General features: G+C 33.8%; 1 protein-coding gene across 3 annotated transcripts in view; it reads left to right on the top strand.

Annotated features, from left to right (window-relative positions):
* LOC106463064 (ADP-ribosylation factor-like protein 2-binding protein) overlaps positions 1-23196 on the top strand; it is a 25517-nt gene extending 2321 nt beyond the window's left edge. For 2 of the 3 annotated variants that reach the window (XM_013923037.2, XM_022390730.1), the window contains exons 2-7: positions 5190-5238; positions 6230-6288; positions 6462-6568; positions 8119-8204; positions 9303-9399; positions 21787-23196. In XM_013923037.2, the coding sequence (XP_013778491.1) occupies positions 5190-5238; positions 6230-6288; positions 6462-6568; positions 8119-8204; positions 9303-9399; positions 21787-21876 (488 nt within the window). In that variant the 3' untranslated portion in view covers positions 21877-23196. Of the gene's footprint in view, positions 1-5189; positions 5239-5578; positions 5712-6229; positions 6289-6461; positions 6569-8118; positions 8205-9302; positions 9400-21786 lie in introns of those variants that run through there. The other variant, XM_022390739.1, reaches the window with a different exon arrangement.
* The last annotated feature ends 60 nt before the right edge of the window (positions 23197-23256 follow it).

Here is a 23256-nt window from a genome sequence, read left to right as displayed (position 1 = left end):
GTTTCGTATGAATTAGAAACTCAAATTACTGATATTGACAAGCTAGAATATAAAATAAACTTTTACCTTTTCTATTTGCTGGGATATTGCTCATGTTCTGAATGAAGTGCAGTGGTATCACTCACCTCTTTCCATTTTTAGAAAAGGTCCCTTATATATACATAGTTCTATATATGACATGTGAATAACAAATTGAAAGCTCAGAATGTCCCCCTAGTGACTTTCTCAACCATTTTAGGATGCCATCTCATTTTTTCAAACCAAGATTTCAAGGAGGTAGGGTGTGTCTTTAATCTGCTCAAAATTTCATATCTTTTTAAACCGAAATACATCTTAGTTACTAAGTTCGATAAATTATAGTGGAATTGTATGGTATCAATATAGTAATTTATGATTTTTTTGTTATTCAATTGTATATGTATAAAACCTATGTGAAACTTTTTTAAGGCTTAGCAAGCTATGACAAGCAGCAACTGAGTACAAAGGTCGAAACTAGAAGAGATAATTGTTTGCTTTACTTCTTTACTTACTGTTCTATGTTTTAAGAAAAACAAGTTTAAGTTTATAATGTATAATAATTGAAATGTGACTGTATTTTACAAAATACTAGTTTACTAAAACACAACCAAGACAGGTCACTTTGTAGAGACTAAAGGTCAGTTTTATATTATTTGATATGGTAACATGAGTACACATGCGCCACAGCATTGTAACTTCTGTATTGTTAGCCAGGCACAGCTAAAAGGTCAATATAATAAAATGAAATATATATAAATGTATAATGTTATGAGATTTAAGCTATTTAGTCATTTAATTTATGTTTTCTTGATATAATTTGTAGTAATTATAGAACGAAAAAGGCATAACTTATATTTATTACCTAATCTTTTTATGGTTGTTACGAGATCAATCAAATTGACCAAACCTGTACAGATATTAATTAGTGAAAATAACTGATAAAATATAAAGTTTCATCTTAAAAAATCATTTGATAACTATCTAGACATTATCAGGATTTTACATGTGAAATTTCAAAACTTTCTGATACACAAAAGTATTTTTAATCATCAAATGAAAATTACTTTGTATGTTGGATAGGCAACATGTGAAAAGAAAAAAAAAGGCATGAGAAAAACATTGCTTTAGAAAAAATCAAAATTAAATATCTTATTTCTCAAAAATTACATACTTATAGGACCTTTCATCTGAAATTTAAAAGAATTTCATCCACTAGTTTCATTTTTTTAAAGAACATTCATGAGAGTTGCGTACCTACTTACAATGTAAGTAGGTCATAGTCAAAGTGACAGAATTAAATAAACAGCATCTAAACTTATAAGTTACAGGCATAATGAACAAACTTGAACAAGAATATACCATGTGTAATTGTTTTTTGGTAATTGTATTCCTACATTATTCTAAGCCTTACATTTTCTTAAAAATTGTGTTAAATCTAGCCTTGCTTTTCAAGTACATGTCACATGAATATAACAAAACTTAAGGATAACAAGAGACGTGTTAGCCCATATAGGTTGTCGCGTCCATTAAACTAAATTTAAAAATGAAACAACGAAATCAAAGCTAGTTCTTATCATTGAAATATTTATCAAGCATTCCTTTAGATTTACTGCATCTACCACATATGAAGGAAACCCAGTCCAAAAAAAAATCACCCTGTTAGAAAAATAAAATTGTAAATTGAAGGACTTTTACCCTGTCAAAATTTGTGTCTCCTTGTTTTACCATTAAAAAAATGATGCATTGATATTAACTATTTCCTTAATGACCTTAATCATATCCTCTCTGACTCCTGATTTCTTTTCAAGAGAAAAATTAATTAAAGATCAGTTGCAAATTATTTGTCCAACTTACTAAGTGATCCTCGTCACATTTGCACTTTGACATCTTTGTTACAACTATAAATACCCAAGAGTTTAGTGCCATTATTATAATTTAATTATTTCCTTATCAGTATCATTAATTAATGTAAATAAGAAAAAAAGACTTAAACATTGAAATCTGAGGCACATTATAAGTTGCGAGTTCTATTCTGACTGGATTTCAGTAATAGCATTTTTTTTTTCCTACTTAGACATCTCTACAGTCCAACTAGTTATTCCTCTACTAGAATGGCTAGTCAGTGTATAATGGCTCACTTTTTTGTGGCCGTGGTAGCCAGGGGTGGTTAAGAGGTTTTGACATCAGACCTACTTAATTTTATAATGGAATAGTTTAATACAAAACTCCACTCTGTATCATTTGATTATCAGTGAATTTCAGGCATGCAACTGTTACTTGAATATGGATTCAAATACATAGGCTCAAAAATGATTGATCAGGTTTTTCTTCATTTGCATAAAAGCCTAGTTCTTGTAGATAATGTTCACAGATTCTTTCAATAAATAGAATAACTGTTCTTTATTTTATCTTTTAAAGAAAACATTTTATGAAAGAAGCCTAAAACTACTTTCATTAAATAAATTTCTCATTTGCAAAAGTGTACATTGTAATTTGCTTTTAAAAAGACATGCAGTATTGATGGAACTTTTTCTCATATGATAAAAACCTGTAAAATTTATTAACAATTTTCAAAGTTGTTTTTATACATCCAGTGAGGCAGCATGACATAGCAAAGCTACCAGTTTAATTGTTAGACTAGTGTCCATGTATGTGAGAGATACCAAGTATGATTTTTGGACTAATCACAATGCTTGATTATAAAAAATAGCAATACTCTACAAATTTGTATTCTTTAGTTTACAAAAGCAAAAGCATCTAAAATACTATAGATTAAGTAGTCTAAAAAGTTGGTATTTTCAGAAATGTGTAATGAATTTTGGCATCTAGTAAGTACTCAGTATTCACTATTTCCTTTTGGTGGTTTGATCCACTTGGTAAAAATTTCACAAAATATAACTTCACTTAAATATTCATATCATATTTCAATCTTTTGTGACCTCCACTTTCAAAATTTTTCTTTAAGAATACACATACCTGTAACAGTCATTAGGATTTTTATATTTGAAGAAAAATAAATTTAAGAGTGAGCATGCTAAATCTCGTATTCACTGTAACAATAGTATACCATTTTCTTTCATTAAAGTGAGATTGTTGAATATATGTGAATTATTGGTAGGCCGAACAACTTTATTTTAATCAGGCATTTGCTCAAACATAGCTTTTAAAGCTTAAGAAGAATTATTGCTGAATATGGTTGTTAGGGTGGTCCTATTTTTGCAGGTAGACTTTCAGGTTAAAAATTCTAAAGCTTTTATCCCCTAATTTTATTCCAATGTATAAAAAAAAAACTTCGTTCATCTTGGAATATGTATAGAGGTTGCTCAATGAGTTTGTAGTTCTAGACTGTAATGACGTGATACTGTATGTATAGCGTGATATAAAGAAATTTATGTATCATAAATGATTTATTTAAAGTTTATTATTATTTCATTGCGTGTACAATAGTATAATTACATATTTTTGTGATTTTAGTATGGATAGTCACTTTGCGTTGTTATTGTTTCCTTTTTGCAGTTAGGAATGCATCTTTTATGATCCTCCACAGTTTGAAGGAGAAATTGTTTCTGTTCTTTGTTATGATGTTATTATACTTCTCTATAAGGACCACCCCCTTTTCAGCATTGTAATTTACCACATTCAAATGTGGTATTGTCTGTAATGCCTCCCTGTAGTCCTCTCTGAGCTACCTTGAATTGGGGTCATAGTCCAAAAATCCAGATGGAATTTCGAGACACCTGAAGAAGCCTGTTGTCTTCTTTGTGAGGAAATCTTTGGTTGTCACATCCTCAGACTCCTTGATATCCAGCTGGATGTGCTTTAGAGGTTCATCCATGCCTTCCTTCTCATTTAGTGCATTTACCATTGCTTGTTTTGTCTCTGTGGATACAGCTGAATCAAACAATGTCAAACCAAGAGTTCCTCATTGAGATACCATAGACTTCCAGCCAATTTTTGATAAGGCAGATTTGGAAAGAGCAGAGTTTCCCTTTTTCTACATAATAAGACATTGTAAGATGCTAAGATCATTGCGAGGAGCAGTGAACCATGCTCTGAGATAGACTCGAACAATAAAGATGCAAATTTCATGAGTCCTCTTTCCTCACAGCGAGTGAGCTAAAACTATCCCTCAAACAACCAGATCTTGAGTGCATATAAAGCATTGGTCACCCATCATGCATGATGCAGTGCTCCAGACACTATAAATTGCATTCTTATCATTCAAATATTTATCAAGCATTCCCTTAGATTTACTGCATCTTCCACATATGAAGGTTACCCATTCCAAAAAAAAAATTGCCCTGTTAGAAAAATAAAACTGTAAATTGAAGGACTTCTACCCTGCCAAAATTTGTATCCTCTTGATAATCATCTCAAGGTTGACTGATTTGAAGTTGTCTTGTAGCATTCTCAGTGACACTGTCTTCAACTTCATCTTTGGCTTCTGCTACTTCACCATGGTCAGCTGCAGTTTCATAACTGGAATGGTTCATGTATTCATAATATTACAGGAATCAATTGAAAATTGCAATATCTGAACCGGAGGAAAACTCCATAGCCTTTGAAAACACATGACAGGACAAGTTCAAAGATATGATGCAGGACATTCCAAAAATAAAAAGTGACAGCATGGATTATCTGTATATGAAATGTCCTTGAATATTCTGTATAATATAGTACAATACTCCATACTTATTTAGAATATTCAGAATATGTAGATATAATGTGAGCGATAAGGTAAGAGCAACCCTAAATGTTATTCAATATAGATAGAATTTGGTGTCACTTATTTATTTATATATGGGAATAAAATGAGGGAGTGTGAATGCCATATATCAAAACTTCCAAATAAGGACCACCTTAATGGTCATCATTTTCATACTTCATGATAACGAAAGCAGACTAGTAAAAAAAAGTGAACACACTGTCATTACAGTTTTCTATCTGAAATATAATTATTATATATTTTATCTAATTTTGATGAACAAGTTTAAACTCCTGTGAAAATTCTATATATATATATAATCTGTTTAGTTTGGGAATATAAATATTTCTTTATCATTTTGAAATTTGACATGATATTGTTGCGTATGCTTGTATGTGGGAAGTAAGATGTCAGGTTCATACACATGAACTTGTTTCATTAATTGTTTGTCTTTAATCATCCTCAGATAGTATGCAGAGAGAAAATGATCTGGATGAAGAAATTGTTGGAAGCAGGTAAGAAAATGTACTTACCCTTTATTTTAAATGAAAATTATTGGCTTTGATTTGATGTTGTTGAATCCAAGCAGACTAAAAATTCATTCGTTGATCAACAAGTCTTTAAAGAATATTTAATTCTGAGTTTTATATTGGACTGCTAAGAAATGTTCATTATGTAAATGTTCCTTTTTTTGTGTGTGCTTCTGTTACAAATTAAAAATAATTTTATCATTATGTAACACAAGTCTAACTTGTCCTACATTCTAATAGAGGCAGTTTGTTTTAATAACTTTTGAATGAAAGCAAATAACAATATTTAATAATATGTAATCCACATTATATCTGCCATATTCAGTGCCAGTGAGGTCCTTTGTCCAATACCAGGGATCATCATGCTGGCTGGGATATGACAAACGTAGTATTCTAGGCACTGTTTATATTATCAGTTGCATGAACAATAATTTATGGAGTGAACTGGATTAAGTGAAGTATGATTATTGTCAGTATCATTTAATTAATTTACAAATCAGTATTAGGGTAAGGATTAATATCATATTATTATTATTTTTAACACCTTATTTATTTTATTAAAATTGAGATTGTCAGCAATATTTTTCTAGAGGTGTGGTTTGCATGAAAATGGCATACTTTCTTCAGTAAGTTGGTTATTTAGTCATTCATTTATAATGATAGATATTAGAAAATTTATTTTAGAAGTCGTTCTGAAATTATTAATGAACATTTGTTTATGTAATATATGTAAAGATGAAAGTATTTTGGAAAAAAGACAATTGAATTAAAAGTCACTTGTATTACTGATGCACAAAAATTCAGTAAAATGTTTATTTTGTTTTCAATGAAAAACTTTGAACTAAGTCTGTAATTTTACATCTGGTATTTATGAATGAAATATAATGCATTTAAAAATAAATGTGTATTGTAGAGTACCAGTTCAACTATTTGTAGTTTGAACTTTTGTAACTAAATATTTTTACTGAATTTTCAGCTCTGGTGATGAAGCCATGTTTGATCAAATAGTTGGTCACATTGAAGATATTATAATGGGTGAGTTGAGATTAAATTTATGTAATGTTTCTTAGTGTAAATTCTAGAGTTTGATTGGATTTAACCAATATCATGTATGAAATTGCTATGCAGTAGGAGAAGAGACATTTCAGTTTGTAATGTTGCAAGTGCATTTTACATAAGAAGTAAAAGGACCTTTAATACATTTTTAGAACCTGAGTTTCAAGAACTTCAGAAGGATTTTTTTGACAAGTATTGTACAGTATTTGAAGATAAAGAAGAAAACAAACTTGAATATACCACTATTTTCAATCACTATGTAAGTACTCAGAATTGTTACATATGTTTTCACTATTAGTCTTCTTACATTAAACCATCATGATGGTTAGTAAATGTCATTTTCAGAAACATACACACTCCTCTCTCACACAAGGAAAAGGTTTCCTACTAACTAATGCCCTAGTCCCACTAGAGGGAAAGGTAGCCTTGACATACTGCATGGATTTTCCCTTTCTGACACTGTTATATCAGAAAAGAGCTCATCTTTGTAAGTTCTGTATCTCCACTGGCCCCTCCACTTTTTTATCAGTATGGAATTCTAACCTTTTTTTGTTTTGGTGAAAAGCAATATAAATTTCTGAAGTTAATATTTTTCTTACCTGAAAATGTAACACCCTCACATCCTTGCTTCAGATTTTTGGTGTATTTCCATAGCTTCATCAAGAATGAGCCTCTGTTCCAATGCTGGTGCCCCCCAGTGGCAAAGCGGTATGTCTGCGGACTTATAACGCTAGAAACCGGGTTTCGATACCCGTGGTGGGCAGAGCACAGATAGCCCTTGTGTAGCTTTGTGTATAATTAAAAACAACAACAACAGCAATCCAATGCTGGTGGTCCTGGAGATTACAGTAGATAGAAGATGTGTTGCCTTTCTGTTGGTGAAGGGCTAGAGTTTGATGATGATTACATCATAGGCTGGTGCTCTACATGTTAATATGTGTAAGGGTGGGAACTTTGTTCAAGGCTTGTGGCATGTGCAAAATTCTTCACAAAAGTGGTGTGAGGTAATAAGTCTTTTTTTAATGTGTAGAGAGGTGAGTGTCTGTTGAGAAAACATTTTCTCAACATTTGTAGGGCAGTGAAAGTTTAGTAATATCTTAAAACTTTGTCATAATGAGCTGTTTGCTGGATGCAGTTTTATACATTCAGGTGCATAACTTTGTGAAAGGTATATATTATATTATCTTTCCTAACATTAATTTTATGATTCTCTTACATTGCTTTTCAACTAATCTTTATTTAATAGGCTTGTAGCCACCATTCAAGATCTTTAATAACTCTGAAATATTATAAGAGAAGATGCAAGAAACTGAAATAAATGTTAAGTAATATGGCAACTATTTTTTGTTCCTTTGGTCATGGAACACAAAAGCATTGGGAACATTAATAATAGTTATAAAACATCGCATCATGTTTTATGATTTCAATACTTCAAGCGAAGTCAATATTTTTTTCAATTAGAATGAATGGTATCGTTATATTTTTTTCTTTACTGCACAGTAATGAATATAGTAGTTTTGGATTAAGTTTTCCTAATAGTTTTAATTCTTACAAGGAGTGCTAAACATTTAGAAACTTTTATTGCTTTAGGAATAATAAAATATTTGACAAATTGACTAGTAGAATGAAATAAAACTATTGAATCTTTTTGTGACATAGAAATCATAACAAGGAATGTACATGTGCTTTATAATGTAGTAGAAAAGGCTGTTGCACAATAGTTTTTTCATGTTAAATATTTGTTAATTTCTTCTTTATCTGTTTATTCAAGATATAAATGATACTGTTAACTCTTTTACTTATTTCTAGACAGAACTCATTGAAAGCTATATTGAACAAAGGTTAATTGAAAGACTACCACAATTTTCCATGGTGTCTTTCTTGGAAGAGATGAAGTAAGTAAATGAACATATTTCATCATAAACTTTGTTATTAATATAAAATCAATTTCTGATTAATTTAGTGAAAAATTATTCTAGACTACACATTAAATAATATGAATATGCATTAACACCTTTAGAGCTGAGAGATTAACTCATTTAATTGATATAATTGATTCCCTGTGAGCATGGATTAATTTATGTCACAAAGTAACCCATTAATCAAAATTAGTGTTTCCAATTATTACTATTTTGATTATTTCAACAATCTATTAATGAACCCAATGATTAATTAATTAAGGAGTTTAACTTATTGACTACCTCCAACGACTGAAATGGTCAGATCAAAAATGAGTGACTAAAGAAAGCTTGAATATTATTTCAAAACAATACAAACATTTTTGTAAGTCTGTTTTACTGGTAACCCTTCTCTCTGTGCTCAAGTAACTGTTAAAAAAAAAGGTATGTGGCTATAATAGTTATTAAATTTCAATCACTATTGTAAATACCAAAGTCATATTTAAGTGTGCCAGAGACCAACAATTTTTAAAACTGTAGTGTAGGAGATTGGGAAAAAAAAGAAATACTCTTTAGAAGTTCAAAATATTACGATTATAAAATATTTTCAATGCATTTACAACTCGTGATTTCACAAAACATGAAGGCTTTAATGTGCTTTAACTCTTTTTCAGCACGGGCAAAACGAATAGAATCAAAATTTCAAACTGTAAAATGTTACTCTGTTGTAAAATAGTCATAAAAGTAGTATTCTAAAGTTAACTAAAGGAAAGGTATAATGATGAAAGTTGAGATTCTATTCAAACACCAAGCTTTCAATAAAGAAAGTGGGGAAGCCAGTAATGTAGGGATTTTATTTTTCATTTAAAGTCGAGACAGCTTAGTCTGCTGTATGATCATTAGCCAATCAAGTAATATGTTCACTTCCACCTATTTTGTTTGGTTTCTTTTTCAAGTTCAGTAGCCAGCCCTACATAGCTTTTTTATTTAGCAACAAATCTTTTTCCATATTCTTGTTTTCTTTAATATTGGTACTTTTTTATTCTTAAAGATTGTAAAATATTTAATCTTACTGCATTGTAATGATTTCAACAGGGCTCGTTCATCTGAACTTGATGGGGAGATATTTGAAATGCTTTTAAGCTTCACAGACTTTCTAACTTTCAAGGAAATCCTGCTAGATCATAAAGCAGTAAGTTAAAAATCTTTATCATTTTGAAATTATTTTGTTTCTTTACGTTAATGCCACTAATCAGGAACACTATTTTACTTACTGTTAACTGATTTGTTTTCTAAAGTTTAATATATTTCTTAAGAAGAAAAAATGATGTGGCTGTCTAGTGTTTCTTATTTAGTCTTATTACTGGACTGTTATTCGTGTCCTTTTAATATAATACAGGTTTTTATCAATCATATATTTGCCCAGCTGGCCCATCATAGCCTGGTGGTTAGGGTTTTGGACTAACAGCTAGTAGAATGTGGAATGGAACCCTGTCATCAAACATACTTGCCCTTTCAGCTTTGGGAATGTTATAATGTGACTGTGAATCCTACTATCCATTAGTAAAGTGTAGCCTAAGAGTTGGCAGTACGTGGTGTTGAATAGCTACTTTCCTTCCTCATCTAACACTTGAAAATTAAAGATGGCTTTGACTTATTTGGGGTAAATAAAAAAGTACACATTCCATTTTCTTTTCCCAAGTGAGGAAGTGAAACGTCTTGGTAGGATTTAAGTTGTCCAAGAAGAGCTAAATTTTTTCAGAAGTTTTAAAAGAAAAAGGTTTTATAGTTGTGGGTTGATGACTTTGATTATAGGATAAGATATTAAAGTGTAACAGGTAATGTTCTGCCAATAATTACCAACTTTTATAACTTAGCTACAGGTTTGTTTACAAAGAGTATTGCTTTCTTTGTTCTTGTTCGTTTTTGGAAATATTCTACTAATGATATAGTAACTTTTGGTAGTATATATATGTATATATATTTTTTTTTAATTTAATTTTGTGGTTGTATTTTCTTATAATCTTAGGCTTGGATGTGTAAATGCTTGATAAATTTTGTTGTCTTTGTTAGTTTTTATGTTTTATATAAGATGGTTGGTCACATTAAAATGTGAAAATTGCCAAATTTCATAGCAGTAAATTATTGCCATGTTAAAATCTACTCCAGTGTTGAAGGTTTTACCAGCATGGAACTGTTATGGTATAAGGTGGTAGTCTGTATATAAAAAGAATTGGGAGCTTTAATTTGTATGAACAACTCTGTTATAATTTTGTGACAGAAATTTTTGCACCAAATTGACAGTTTTACAAGTACACATATCAATTTTCTTACTTTACTGAAATTGTTTAATTTAGTTTTTGTGTACCAAATAAAAATGCTGATACAGTTGCTCAGCTTAATGTAATTGCATGATTTGGTTTGAATTGAAGGTAGTGCTACACAAAACTAATGATGTATTCTTAAAATTAGGTATCTAAGAGCAATTATTGTTTGACTGACAAAACATTTACAGCGGTCACTATTGTTGTATGTGATTAAACATTGTTTATGCAAGTACAACTAAGACAAAGTAATGTGACAGGGGTTTTTCAATGTGAAAATATGTACTGCTCATAAAAGTAATATTACATGTAATTCAAGAATGATAACTTTGTGAATTTTACCCTTTCATGCTTAATTGTTTTGAACAACGTCTCTGCACATGAATATGTAATATTTTGTACAGTACATTCTAGAAGCTTCAAGAATGATGGAGGAGTAACTTGCAGGCTATGTTTATACAGGGTATAAGAAATAACTTAAAACTGGTCAGTTGAAAGCAATGCTGATTTATGTTAGGAGACACCAGAATGAACAAATATCTTGTAGGCTAGATTTATATATAAAAACAAGAAGAATCGTCAGATGATTTACAAACTAGATGTTTGTTACAAGACACATCAGATTTTTATGCTACATTTAAAATGGCCGTATCTAAAGTAGCCTTAGTTATATTTTCAAGATGGGTGCCATGTACTTGAAGCTTAAATTGAAATATCTTATTGCAGTTTTAATTTTTTCATGGAGTTACCATAAAATATGATATGCTGGTACAGTGTAAGTGTAAAAGAAAGCATTATATGCGTAGTCACATTATAATGAACTTTGTTGTCTGACCATATATAAATGGGAATTAATTGTTCTACCCATTACTTTTTTTTTATTTTGATTCACTTTTTATTCCATAAAAAACCAGACACCTTGAAATGTGCAATGTATGACAAGAATGTAAAATAAAGCTTTGACATATTGTAACCAACTGTTGTACATACGATAAGATAAACACCCCAAGAAGTTTTTGAGTAAGTGAAGCTTCATCATACTAAGTAAATGTTTACTCTCATTTTTGTTCATTACTTGATACTATTGATATCTCCAAGCAGTGAAATAACAAAAATAAATGAAAAGAATAATTAACTGAACAGAACATTTCTGAAACTTGTTAGTGAGTAATGACTTTCCCATAATGAAGAATAGAATGTATATGCTGTGACTTTATATCGTGTTGTTGTAATAATATTAGTTTTTTTTGTCAAGATGTTGGGTGGAAGAGTATAAAATACTGTTAAAGTTAGTGTCAGCAATTAGTCTGGCCATTATGATACAAACATAAACTTAGCCAGAGACATTCACTTGTTCTCAATTCATAGATGGTTTTAAACACATGCCCTAGACTTTATAAATACCTGAAAGTATCAAATAGAATTTATTTACTTGAACTAGTGTATAATTTGAGTGTTCCCCAAGTAAGTAATAAAATAGCATGTCTTCCTAAATTATCTATTTTTTTAATGCTAAACACAGTGATCTGTAAAGACAGTTTATTTATTACAAGACTAACATGTTATCTATTTATTTATTATTATGCGGTGTAGAAAATGGAAAAAAACCTTTTGGCATATACATATTTATTATTAACGTTGGTATTATGCTGAAGAATAGCCATGACTGTACTTACAACATAATTTTATAACAGATTCCCATTTTTTGCACTGTATTAAAGTGAACAAATTGTCTGAACCCTTCTTTCTGATTCCTTAAATATCTATCCATTCTCATTTCAACAAGTTTTATTTATTTTCCTAATAAAAAAAATCACTGTAAAACTTCTTTGTATAGACAATTTACAGACTCGCCACTGTTTGAGTTACTGCAGCCAAGAAAACAGATATCAGGCCTAAGTATATATTGGTTGCAGTGAATTCACGTGTGTGCATTGGATACAAGGGAGTAATAATGTTTTTGAGAGAAACTAGCTTATCAATTTGTATATTTTACTTCTCATTGTGCTTATAATCAGTCAAAATCCATCTTCACTACTGAATGTATGAAATGTTTTGACATTTCAGAATTTATATTAGGAAACCATAGACTGCATTAGGAAAAATATAATTGAAACTAAAATGTAAATAAGTTATACAAAAATGTTTTTATAGTATTGATAACTGTTAAATAATTTACATAGTGTATTAGCCTCCAATTGTCACATCAGCAGCAAGCTTTATCATCATTAAAAAGTGTAATGATGATGAAGTATGAACATAATAGGTCATTTTTTATAAGGATAATGTAACCTAACTTAAAGATTTTTTTTGGGGGGGGGGGAATTCCACATCAAATTGACCAGCTCATAAAAACTCATTTTTTCTGATTTAAATGAAATTATAATTGCAAAATTATACTAATGAGAACTTCATTATTCAATTATTTCAAATCCTAAGTCAAATGTTATGAAAGATATGGGTAAAAAAATTGATTTTTTGAGCATTAGGTTGTATTCAGTTCTTATTCAAATCTTTATAAGATTGTTTCTAACAAAGCTATAGATTTTTAAGCCTTATATGTTTGTGTTACTTTTGTTAGTTTAAGAATTAAAACAAAATGTGACCTCTTAGTTGGACTTTAACCTCATCCTGATCCCTAATAAAAAGGATTGTGAAAATATATGTCTAAAAACTGTCTAATTACTGAAACTTGAATGCAGTGAAGTTATAATTTTTCTAGATGAAAATGTATTTCCGATAGATATTTCCCTCTTCTCACAACATTAACTTTTCCCCTTTTTGTACTGCCCTCTATATGCAAACTTTTTCAAAATGCATGCCACAAGTCTTTCACATCCCTTTGTTGGAATCTAATGTTCTAACATGTCTCTCATGCAAATCATCATGCATCAACTCTCCACCAATAGGAGTGCACTACTATCATGTGACACATGTGACTCCCTCTAATGCGCCACTACCGAACTATCACTTCGAAGTTTGGCAGAAGACACAAGCAGCAGAAGATTGTGGGAAGGAAGTGTGAGAAGAGGGAAGTACCTATCAGAAATAAATTTTTGTATAAGAAAATTATAACTTCCGATACGTTACCTTCCCTCCTCTCACAAGATTAGCTTGAATTCCACATTGAAAAGGAGGATGGACCGGTGCGAGGGAAGAACAGGCATATCCCCTGAAAGCGTCAGAAGAACACCCCTGGGAATGAGAGAAACAGATCAGATGATCTGAGGAGGGGTACTGCATCACTTCTGAACCAGGTATCTTTTCGCCATGAACAGGTGGGATTAAACATGGCGGAATCTGAAAGGAGTACATCCAGGTGATGGAGGAATATGATCCCAATCAGAGAAACAGATATACTTAATCCCACATAATGAAAGTTGGTAATGGAGGATGTGTCCCATGGTGTAGAGTGGCTAGGGCGTGTTGTACCATACTTGTAAGTCGACTACATTCAAAACCTCACTCGCTGTGTACTGACATCCACGCGAGGGTAGGATGAGGATCATATTGTATTCACCTCAATCCCTAGACTTGTGAATGTACATATAATATCGACTCCAGGAAACATCACAGGATGAGCGTTGAGTTAGGGACTCGGGAATGTGTCATCAGGTATCCGAGGGAAGTCCATAGCATGCAATCAACCCCCATGATTGTGAAACCAGTCAAAAAGTTCCACAGGTCTGTAACATCCTTGCCATTCTGAGAATGAGAGAATGCCCAAGACAGATGCAGAAATAGGCCACGTAGACCTCTGCAACCCACAACACAGAATACAGAGTCGGGGGGAAATGGATGACCCAAAACCTGAGTAAGGACTTACGTGATTGGTTCACTCAATCTCCAAAATCTCACTCACTGAGAACCGACTTCCATTGAGGGTAGGAAGAGGGCATCCAATTGGAAGGGTGAACTGCATTTAGGCATCTCACTCTGGGCATGGATCACTCAATTGGAGGATCTTGTAACTTCTTCTACACCAGCAGAACTGGTGAGCGGTAAGAACTCCTGTAATCCACTGGAAGAGGGGGGTGCATTGGAGAGTCCAAGGGGACTGCTACACCTGAGACAGTGCAATGGCTGATCACAAAACCCCATTTTGAAAAGCAGAACATACTGACTTATTCAGTCCAAGTATGGTAGGGATGGGCAGCGATCCCTTTCTGCTTTACTCATGCTATCCATGGGTAGTATGGTCTGGGACGGGCATTTTTATGAGGCAACCATCATGAGGTTATTCACACACTAGTGATCTTGTGAAACACCCCATCTCAAGGGTAAGTATGCATAATCATGGACAAAGCGCGTGAATCAACACGTTGTACAGTGCAGATTTGTGTTTTTTATTTGTTTGAATATAAATATATCTGACAATGGTTATAGTCATCTAAGTGGAACCCATTCAGTGTTCAGAAAGAATACCTGGTCAGGCACCACTCGCCACAGAGTGGGCTCCAAAGTGAAGTTGAAGCAAGGGCCCTTGAAAGAAAAGAAAGCATAAGTAAGGACTTACCTCATGTCAAAACTGTGCCGAAGTGTATAGAATAGCTACAGGTGGCAGGCAATACCCCGAGGAAGCAGAAATCGTGATGTGATGCAAGTTGTGGGTGATGAATCGTGGAATAGTGGGAGATGCAGAGTCGTCCACATGCCTGACTGTGGAATCTCCTCCGATGGCTGGTGAAGATGAGAAGCAAGGTGTCGGGTGTGATGGGAAGAGGAAAGAGGTCATGCTGGGAGGGAGACAAGGAGGAATTAGCCAACTGGATCAAACAATGAACCCAATTGGTCAGGGTAACAGGGGAAAGATCACAGGAAGAGGAAGTTTGCTATGGGATAAAGAGGTGGGAACAAGAACCCCCGGAAGGAAGCCGGTTGTGCAGTATAACAACAGAGAGCATGTACTGGGCAGAGGAGTCTATACAGATTAGGATGAGGGTAGAGATGAGAGATAGAGGGAAGGGAGATAGGGTAAAAGGAGGAATGACCCTTGCAAGCCATCAAGGTCTGGGGAAGGAATGCATAATCTGGATAAAGGATGAGGTAGGTTGAATGATACAAGGTTCTGGTGATGTAGAGAGCAAAAATATCCAATCCACGATGCCTGCAAGCCAATAGGAGGAGGAAATATGCCTTAAGGGAGAGGTTAAAGAAGTAACAGAAAGAAATGGGTTTGAATGGAGGTAAAGTAAAGGCATGGAGGACCACATTAATGCCCCAGTCTGGAAGTGATGGATGTCTTGGTAGCTGATGGAGCCAGAAAGAACAGATCAACATGGAAAGGACTGGGGAGAAAAAGACTCTTCTACAGGAAAAATGGAAGGTATGAGATAAGGCTGGCAGAAAAACCGAAATCGAGGAGACTGATGAACCCCTCTCAAAGAGCCAGGTAAGAAATTTGGAGATACTGGCAACTGTAGGTCGAGAAGCCAGGAAAAACATCCACTTCCATCAGTACAAAACCAAGGAAGAAGGACAAACAGAATGGGCTAAATGAGAAGCTACTCAGCGAGAGAATCCAGAACTCCTTACTAGGGACCAGACAAAAGACAAAGGATGGAAAGTGCAGGATGTAGAACCAGTGACTGGGGTTGATGTAACAGGTCTGGAAGTAAGAGAAGAGGGATCACTTGGAGCTGAAGCAATTGAAGGAACCAGGACTCTGCACAAAGTGGCATGGATGAGGGAGACTATCCGAAGAAGTAATCAGATAGGAGGATAAACCGAAAGAAATGGGTGGGACCAATCCTTGCTGAAGTCATCTGTTGCCAAAGCCTTAGGATGGGGAACCAGGGATGAAACTGAGGTGATTTCTGTTTGAGGGTAGTAGCAAATGCATTGATATTGGAAGTACCCAAACAATGACAGCACCATCAGTCAACAGCAGGATGTAGGAACCACTCTGTGGAATAAAGCCGATCTGGTCGGAAAAGAAGATCTGTCACCAGATTGAATGCACCCAGAATATGATGCCATCAAACGATTGTGATGGGAATGAGCCCAATAGAGAAGATCCAATGTGCAAAAATAGGGATATCGACTGGTTGCTGCCTTGGTGATTGATATAAGCCACCACTGTAGAATTGTCAGAATGGATTACAACCAGGCATCCACTGGTGAAAGAAAGAAAATGATCCAATGCCTAATGGAGAGCCAAGAGTTCCAGGATGTTGATGTGAAGAGAATGTTCTTCCACAGGCCAACGACCTGAAACCTCTTGGTGATTGATCCATGCACCCCAGCCCTGAAGGGATGCATCCGTGATCAGATGTAACTCTGTTCACAGATGAAGTGGGACACCTGCCGACATATGGGCCTTGTCTAACCACCAATGTAGATCATCCATCAAGGAGGAGGGAATGTCAATTGGAGCATACAGGATATTCAATGCGAAGTTCCACTGGTCATGAATAGCCTGCTGAAGCAAATGCATATGAGCCCCACCAAAGGGTATGATAGGTGTCCGAGATGACCAACTCCCCAAAAGCGATAGAACTTTGCCAGTAGTAAGTAAAGGAGCAGACAGGGCTGTCCAAATGGCTAGTTTCATCGAATGGAGCCGTAGAGGAGAAGGTTGGGCCCAACTGATATGGGAGTTCAAGAAAACACCCAGATGTACAAAATAATGGGTAGGATGAAGGAAGAACCCCTCAAATGTGATCAACCATCCCCCCTCACCCCCACCCGCAAAAAAAGAAGCTGACAAGTGGGACTAGTCAACTCTCATTTGGAATGTGCAAGAAGAAGCCAATCAGTCATGTAAGCATGGAAGCACAGCCCCAGGGTATGAATATTCTGAGCAAAGGGGTGAACCACTCAACAAAAACTTACGGCACAGAAGCCAGACCGAAGGGCAAGGAGATAAAAAGGTATACTACCCCACGACGGGCAAACTGGTGGGACTAAAACCCGCACAATTTGCGACAACCTGTTGGGTGAAGAGGTCGATTACTGTCTCGGAAGATACTGGTGTGATCATGGATTCCAAGGAGGGAGAAAATGGGAGAGAGGGGGAAAGGGTACGACAAAACTCTGATAGAACACCATGAACCCAAACTTTGGAGAGGAAAGGGCTTCTCCAATGAATCAAATTTGCCAGACGAGCTACCCCCAGTCCCAAAGTCACTGGAACCGTTGCCTGCATACCATCTATCGCCATGAAAAATGGCAAACTGCAGTGCCGCGGGAAGCTGGTACAGGCAAAGCAGTAAATGGTAGGGATGAGAAATAGCTTGGAGCCACACTGGAGCCAACAAGGTACCCGATGTGAAAGGTGGATCGCTGTTGGACAGAAGCCACCCGCGACTCCAAGGACACAGTAATCATGCCACACTCGAAACATCATAAAAACAGGGCTATAAGAAGGTTTCGTATAGATGGAGCTGGGCGACGTGTCCGCGAGAATATAATGTCACGATCCAAAAAGTCCTAAAGAGAAGTGAACCATGTGTGTAGGGACAGAGCCAAAGACAACATGCGGCCGACAGTGGAAGGGAAGAGGGAGAGGATGTCCCCAGAAAACCCTACAAGGTTCCTGTGAAGAGCCTCAGACAGGAAGACAATTGAGATGAGGTAAAAGTCGCAAGGGCAGATCGACCCAAAGCCCACGTGGAACTAAGCATACCAATTCTATCACCCAACAGGGCAGCAAAGCACAGTGTAAACCCAACTACAAGTGGACGGGGAAAACAAGGTAGAATGTGGGTCAAAATAATACTGGCAAGAGATAAAACATCATATACCTGAGATATAATCTCCCAGAAAGCCAGTGTGGGCTGAACAGAATCTTTTGGAAGGGGGTGGTCAAAGAAAATCAAAATTTCATCAGCCTGTGCCTGTAAAAGGCTCAAAAAGATGTGTGTTCCATATAATGCTCAATCTCCCTGTAACAAAGGCCTAGATATCTCCTGATGAGTCACCTGTGCCTGTGGCCGAAAGTGTGGTACAGACGTGTGATATGCACCTGAAGTGGTAACAGCGACTTCGCAATTCAGGCTAGATACTAAACAAACGAAAAATGCACGAGAATCATGGGTAAATCAAACGCTCTCAAATAAAAGTAAAGTTAAATTAAATGAAGTTGAACTAAGTTAAATAAAGTTAAACCACTTCTAAGGTCACCAGTAGTCTAAAGAAAGACGTCTGCACATGAGCACTGCCCAATGAGTGGCACATGAGGGAGTCACATGCATCACATGATAGTAGTACTCTCATATTGGTGGAGAGGTGATGCATGATGATTTGAATGAGAAACGTGTTGGAACTTTGGATTCCAACAGAGGGAGGATGAAAGCTTGTGGCATGCATTTCTGAAAGAAGTTTGCATATAGAGGGCAGCACAAAATGGGAAGAATTAATCTTATGAGGAGAGGGAAGATACCATATCAGAATTAGTTTAGGGAAACAAATGCTTTCTCAGATATGGTGTTTTTAGTATATAGTAGTGACTGAAATTATAACTAACTTCAGTTTCAGCTTTTGGGGATTTTACATGTGAGGACATAAAAGTGTATATGTAAACAGTATTGAAAAGTATTTCTTGTTAGTTTTTCTTTCAACTGAAACATCATTTCTTCAGAGTTTGCACTTATGCTTCATTCTTCTTTTTTGTTCTGAGATTCTTTCAAATGCTTCCATCAATTTCTTCAGCTTATCATTGGGATATTTTTTAAACAGTTCCTTCTTTTAAGATAAAGAGGGCAGCACAAAATGAGAAAGCTAATCTTGTGAGAGGATAGAAGTACCTATTAGAAATACATTTTCATCTAGGAAAATTATAACATTAGACTGCCTTAGTAATACCTGTACTATAAATGTGAAAATTACGTTAAACTCGGGACATCAGGGAAGGTAGAAAATGTGCACTTTGGAGTGAACAAGTGTTACATGATAAAGATAAGTGAAATTTGAGAATTTATTTAAATATTTCCTGTTGATATCAAGAAATTAAAACTTATAATATTACAATTTGAATTGTAAACTATGTTTTAATACCAAGTTTATTGACATATATTAAAAATGAAACTAATTAAATTTTGAATATATAACTAACAAGAACACTTTGACCCCCATTGGTACACATAGGGTTGTGAGAGATATGTAATACTAGTGCATTATACAACTTATTCCCTTTTATATATATTTTCTGTAATTATGTATTTTACCATTGCTAAATTGACCATTTAGGTTCAGTTATTCATTTTTGTGTCTTCTGTGCATTTATCATCTGTGCATTTCCATAAGTACAGTAGTCTCTCTTAGATACAACTGACCTATCTGCAATGATAAAAAATGTGCTGATTTATAGATCATGTATAACTTGGAACTGGTTGCTTTCTTCACTGCTTCGGTCTACGTCGATGTCCACATCCTGTTTCATATCAACGCCTTGAGGTAGTGAGCTCAAGCCTTCTTCTTCATAGCGGCTTCCTGTTCTCAGCTTAAACATTTACGGCTTTCCCAGATGCCTTGAGGCATTTCATTAGCCATGCTTATCATACACATTAATCAAGTCTGTCACTCAACAAACTGAAAGTTAATAACCTTCACACCCTGCTAGTAAATCCTAATTAAGTTACTTAATATCTAGTTCACAAGCTCAAAACCTACTACATTCACTAAAAGAATAAATCTTAATTCCATGAATGGAGAAAAGACAAACAACAGTTCCTGATCACCCCTGGTTACCTTTTAGGACTTGAAAGTTTTTAAACCAGAATACCTACGTGTATGTACCAAAGAATTTGTTTTGAACACCCCAGGTTACTAAGGTACATATACTAAGCTGTGAAGCAATCTGCAGTCATGTGACCTCTTTGTTCCATACTGTATACACTGTATTCATGTGTCTCTGTAAATTACATTATTGGTATGAAGAAAAGTCGGTATAGAGAGGTCGTTATCTGACCTTCCACCCCAAAATCACAGTCATATGTCATATCTGTCAGGAAGTCATCTGTGGGAGATCATATCAATGTAAAATTGTTCTGTGCATGGAAAAAAGTTGTTATTGGGAGGGGTTGTATCCACCAGGGACTACTGTATTTTAAACACACACACACACACAGATATATATCTATGTCCAAATTTTCTCTCATATTAGGGTATTATGTTGTTTGAGTTATATTCTTACTATATGTAACTTTAAGCCTCTGAAGATTTTTCTTACTTTACTCTAGTTTTTGAATGAATTTAATTCGAGTAGTTCAAAAGTTATCTTAGCATTCACCTCCATAGCTGAAGTCCTTGTTAAGTATTTAGTGTGAGGTGTCCCCTCATTATTGGGTTTTAGACTGTCCATTATGTTGCAGTTGAAATTAGAGGACACTATAAAAATCTGTTCAACTCCCAGCACCCACCATTTTTATTGTCCTTAATGTGGTCATCAAGGGATCATCATCCTGGCCATCTAGTACCTTTATATTGATTTATTGTTTTAATGGCCTGTGTCACATTTTGAATTCTTTCCTTCCTCAGAAGGGACAGCTGTCTTTCTGCTTTCTCTTGTTTCACTTCCACATACATTTGAGGATTCTAGGATTAATTTATGGTAGGAATAAGTTGTTGTATTTGAAGTTAACAAATGAAACTTAGATGAATACCTCTACCATATAATCACCATCCTTCTCCCCATACTGGGGAGGTTTCTCAAGAAAAATGTAAAGATATGGAGATTTTAGCTCATTTCTACATGTGTGAAGTTGACTGCACTATACTGTTTCAAGTAGAGAATATCAATTATGAATACTTATCATCATATTAAAGAGATTATACATAACATTCAGTTTCAAGTATTGCAACAGTGAGGAGAAAACAAAAAGATCGAGAAAAACATTAAGAAACCTACATCTTGGTAATTAGCCAAGAGAATAACAATGAGTTGCAATAATGAGAAACACCTATTTGATTCTCATTCAAAAATAATAATAAAAATTTCACTTTATTTGTTTATATCCAAATATCTTTATTCCCTACAGAAGTATTTAAGGCATATAAATCATTTTAAAGTTAAAATTGCATTCATAAATATTACATGTGTTTCTGTTGGTATTTTTGGAGAATTTTATCTAAAATATTGAGTGTTATACTCTTATAGTGTTCTTGTTGGAATTTATCAAGTTCTTTGATGTAACCAACACATCTTGCTGAAACTGAGTATGAAGACTATTCATGTAATTTTTTGTTCTGTCTTTTTCTGTTATAAGGGTTTGATTGATTGAAATTATTAAGCTTTTTTGTTCTTTCAATTCAAGGTTAAAGAAGGACACTCCGTTGACTTTAGTTCTGACATCATTATTACTTCTTTGGAAAACACACTCAGTAACAGAAGTAAGCTGTCTTAAATCTGCTCACTTTAATTCTGCTACCTCTAAATCATCACTAATGCATTCATATTTTGTGTGCTGTAAAGCATAGTTTGTTCTCTGACAGAAGTTTATTGAATACTAAGAGGATTGTTTGTGAGAAATATTGAGAGGAAATTTGAAAAGTGATAGTGTTGTGTCTTAGTATAAAATGTTAATCCTCTTTTGCATTAAGTATCTTATATTCAGAACTGAATTTTTTGGGGGAATTTTATTTTATCTTTACAACTAGGTTTTTTTTAGGAACTTCTTATATAAATGTTTGTAATGCATACATACAATTAAAAATTCTTTGTGTATGATATGTAGTACAGTTGTTTTCTGTTCTTTATATAATTATGTACTTATTTACTTAAAACCTGTTCTGCTATTGAGAAACTCATAATGGTCAACTTAATGGTTGCAAAAATAAAACAAAGTGCAAAATATGATTTTTTCTTATGTTTAGATTAATGTTTCTATGGTTTTAAGGAATTTGTTTTTCTTATGGTCTTTCACAAATATTTTACCAGTTGACAGATATTTACAGTATACTGTTATTGTTTAAAGAGAAATGATTCTTTTGTGCATCTTAATATACTAATTACACTAAACTTTAATTGTTTATGTTTACGTATATTAGTTTTATTTCAACTTAAAAATAGAATTAATGTTCTATGCTAGTCTTGCCAACAGCAGCTTAAAAAAAAGGCCATTAAGCACTTTTTTTTTTAGAATGGATCAGCACTTATTGAGTGAAAACTTGTTCCTTGCATTTTTGTTTCTTTTGTAAGTTTATATTAATATAAATAACATGTAAAACCTAAGCATGTCAGAAGAATTCAGTTTTATGTTTTATTTATGTTAGGGTTTGCTATTGAGCTAAGGTGATAGTTACATTAAGTTTACTTACTAATGTATTGACGACAATAAGCCAATGTGCAGTTCAACCCTCTTAGGATTACAATAAAAATAATTATTTTTAGTCAATAAATCCATAAAGAATAAGTTTAAAAGTCGTATTTAACTTCAGTTTAGACTATTCTACAGGTAGGACAAAAACTTGTAAGTTTATGAAAAAATGGGGTATATTTGATTTTGTAAAAAATTATAGTTTATAGATGCACAGCTAGTCGAAAAATTGTTACAGCTTTTGTATTATTGTTAACTTTTATTCATAAAATTTCATCTTAAATAAGAAAATGGTGTATCTAAAAGTGTTTTAACTTTTGACTTTGCATATTCATGTCAAGAAAATATTTTATTCATGTATTGCTTAAAGGAAAAATGTTTCAGTACTCTTTATACACATTTATAAAAGTATTGTTCAAATATAAAATTTTAAAGCTTAAAGGTAAAATACATAAAAATTAAAAATAT

The sequence above is a fragment of the Limulus polyphemus genome, unplaced genomic scaffold (genome assembly GCF_000517525.1).
Source record: "Limulus polyphemus unplaced genomic scaffold, Limulus_polyphemus-2.1.2 Scaffold50, whole genome shotgun sequence".
NCBI lineage: Eukaryota > Metazoa > Arthropoda > Merostomata > Xiphosura > Limulidae > Limulus > Limulus polyphemus.
This window is presented reverse-complemented; position numbering and strand designations above follow the sequence as displayed.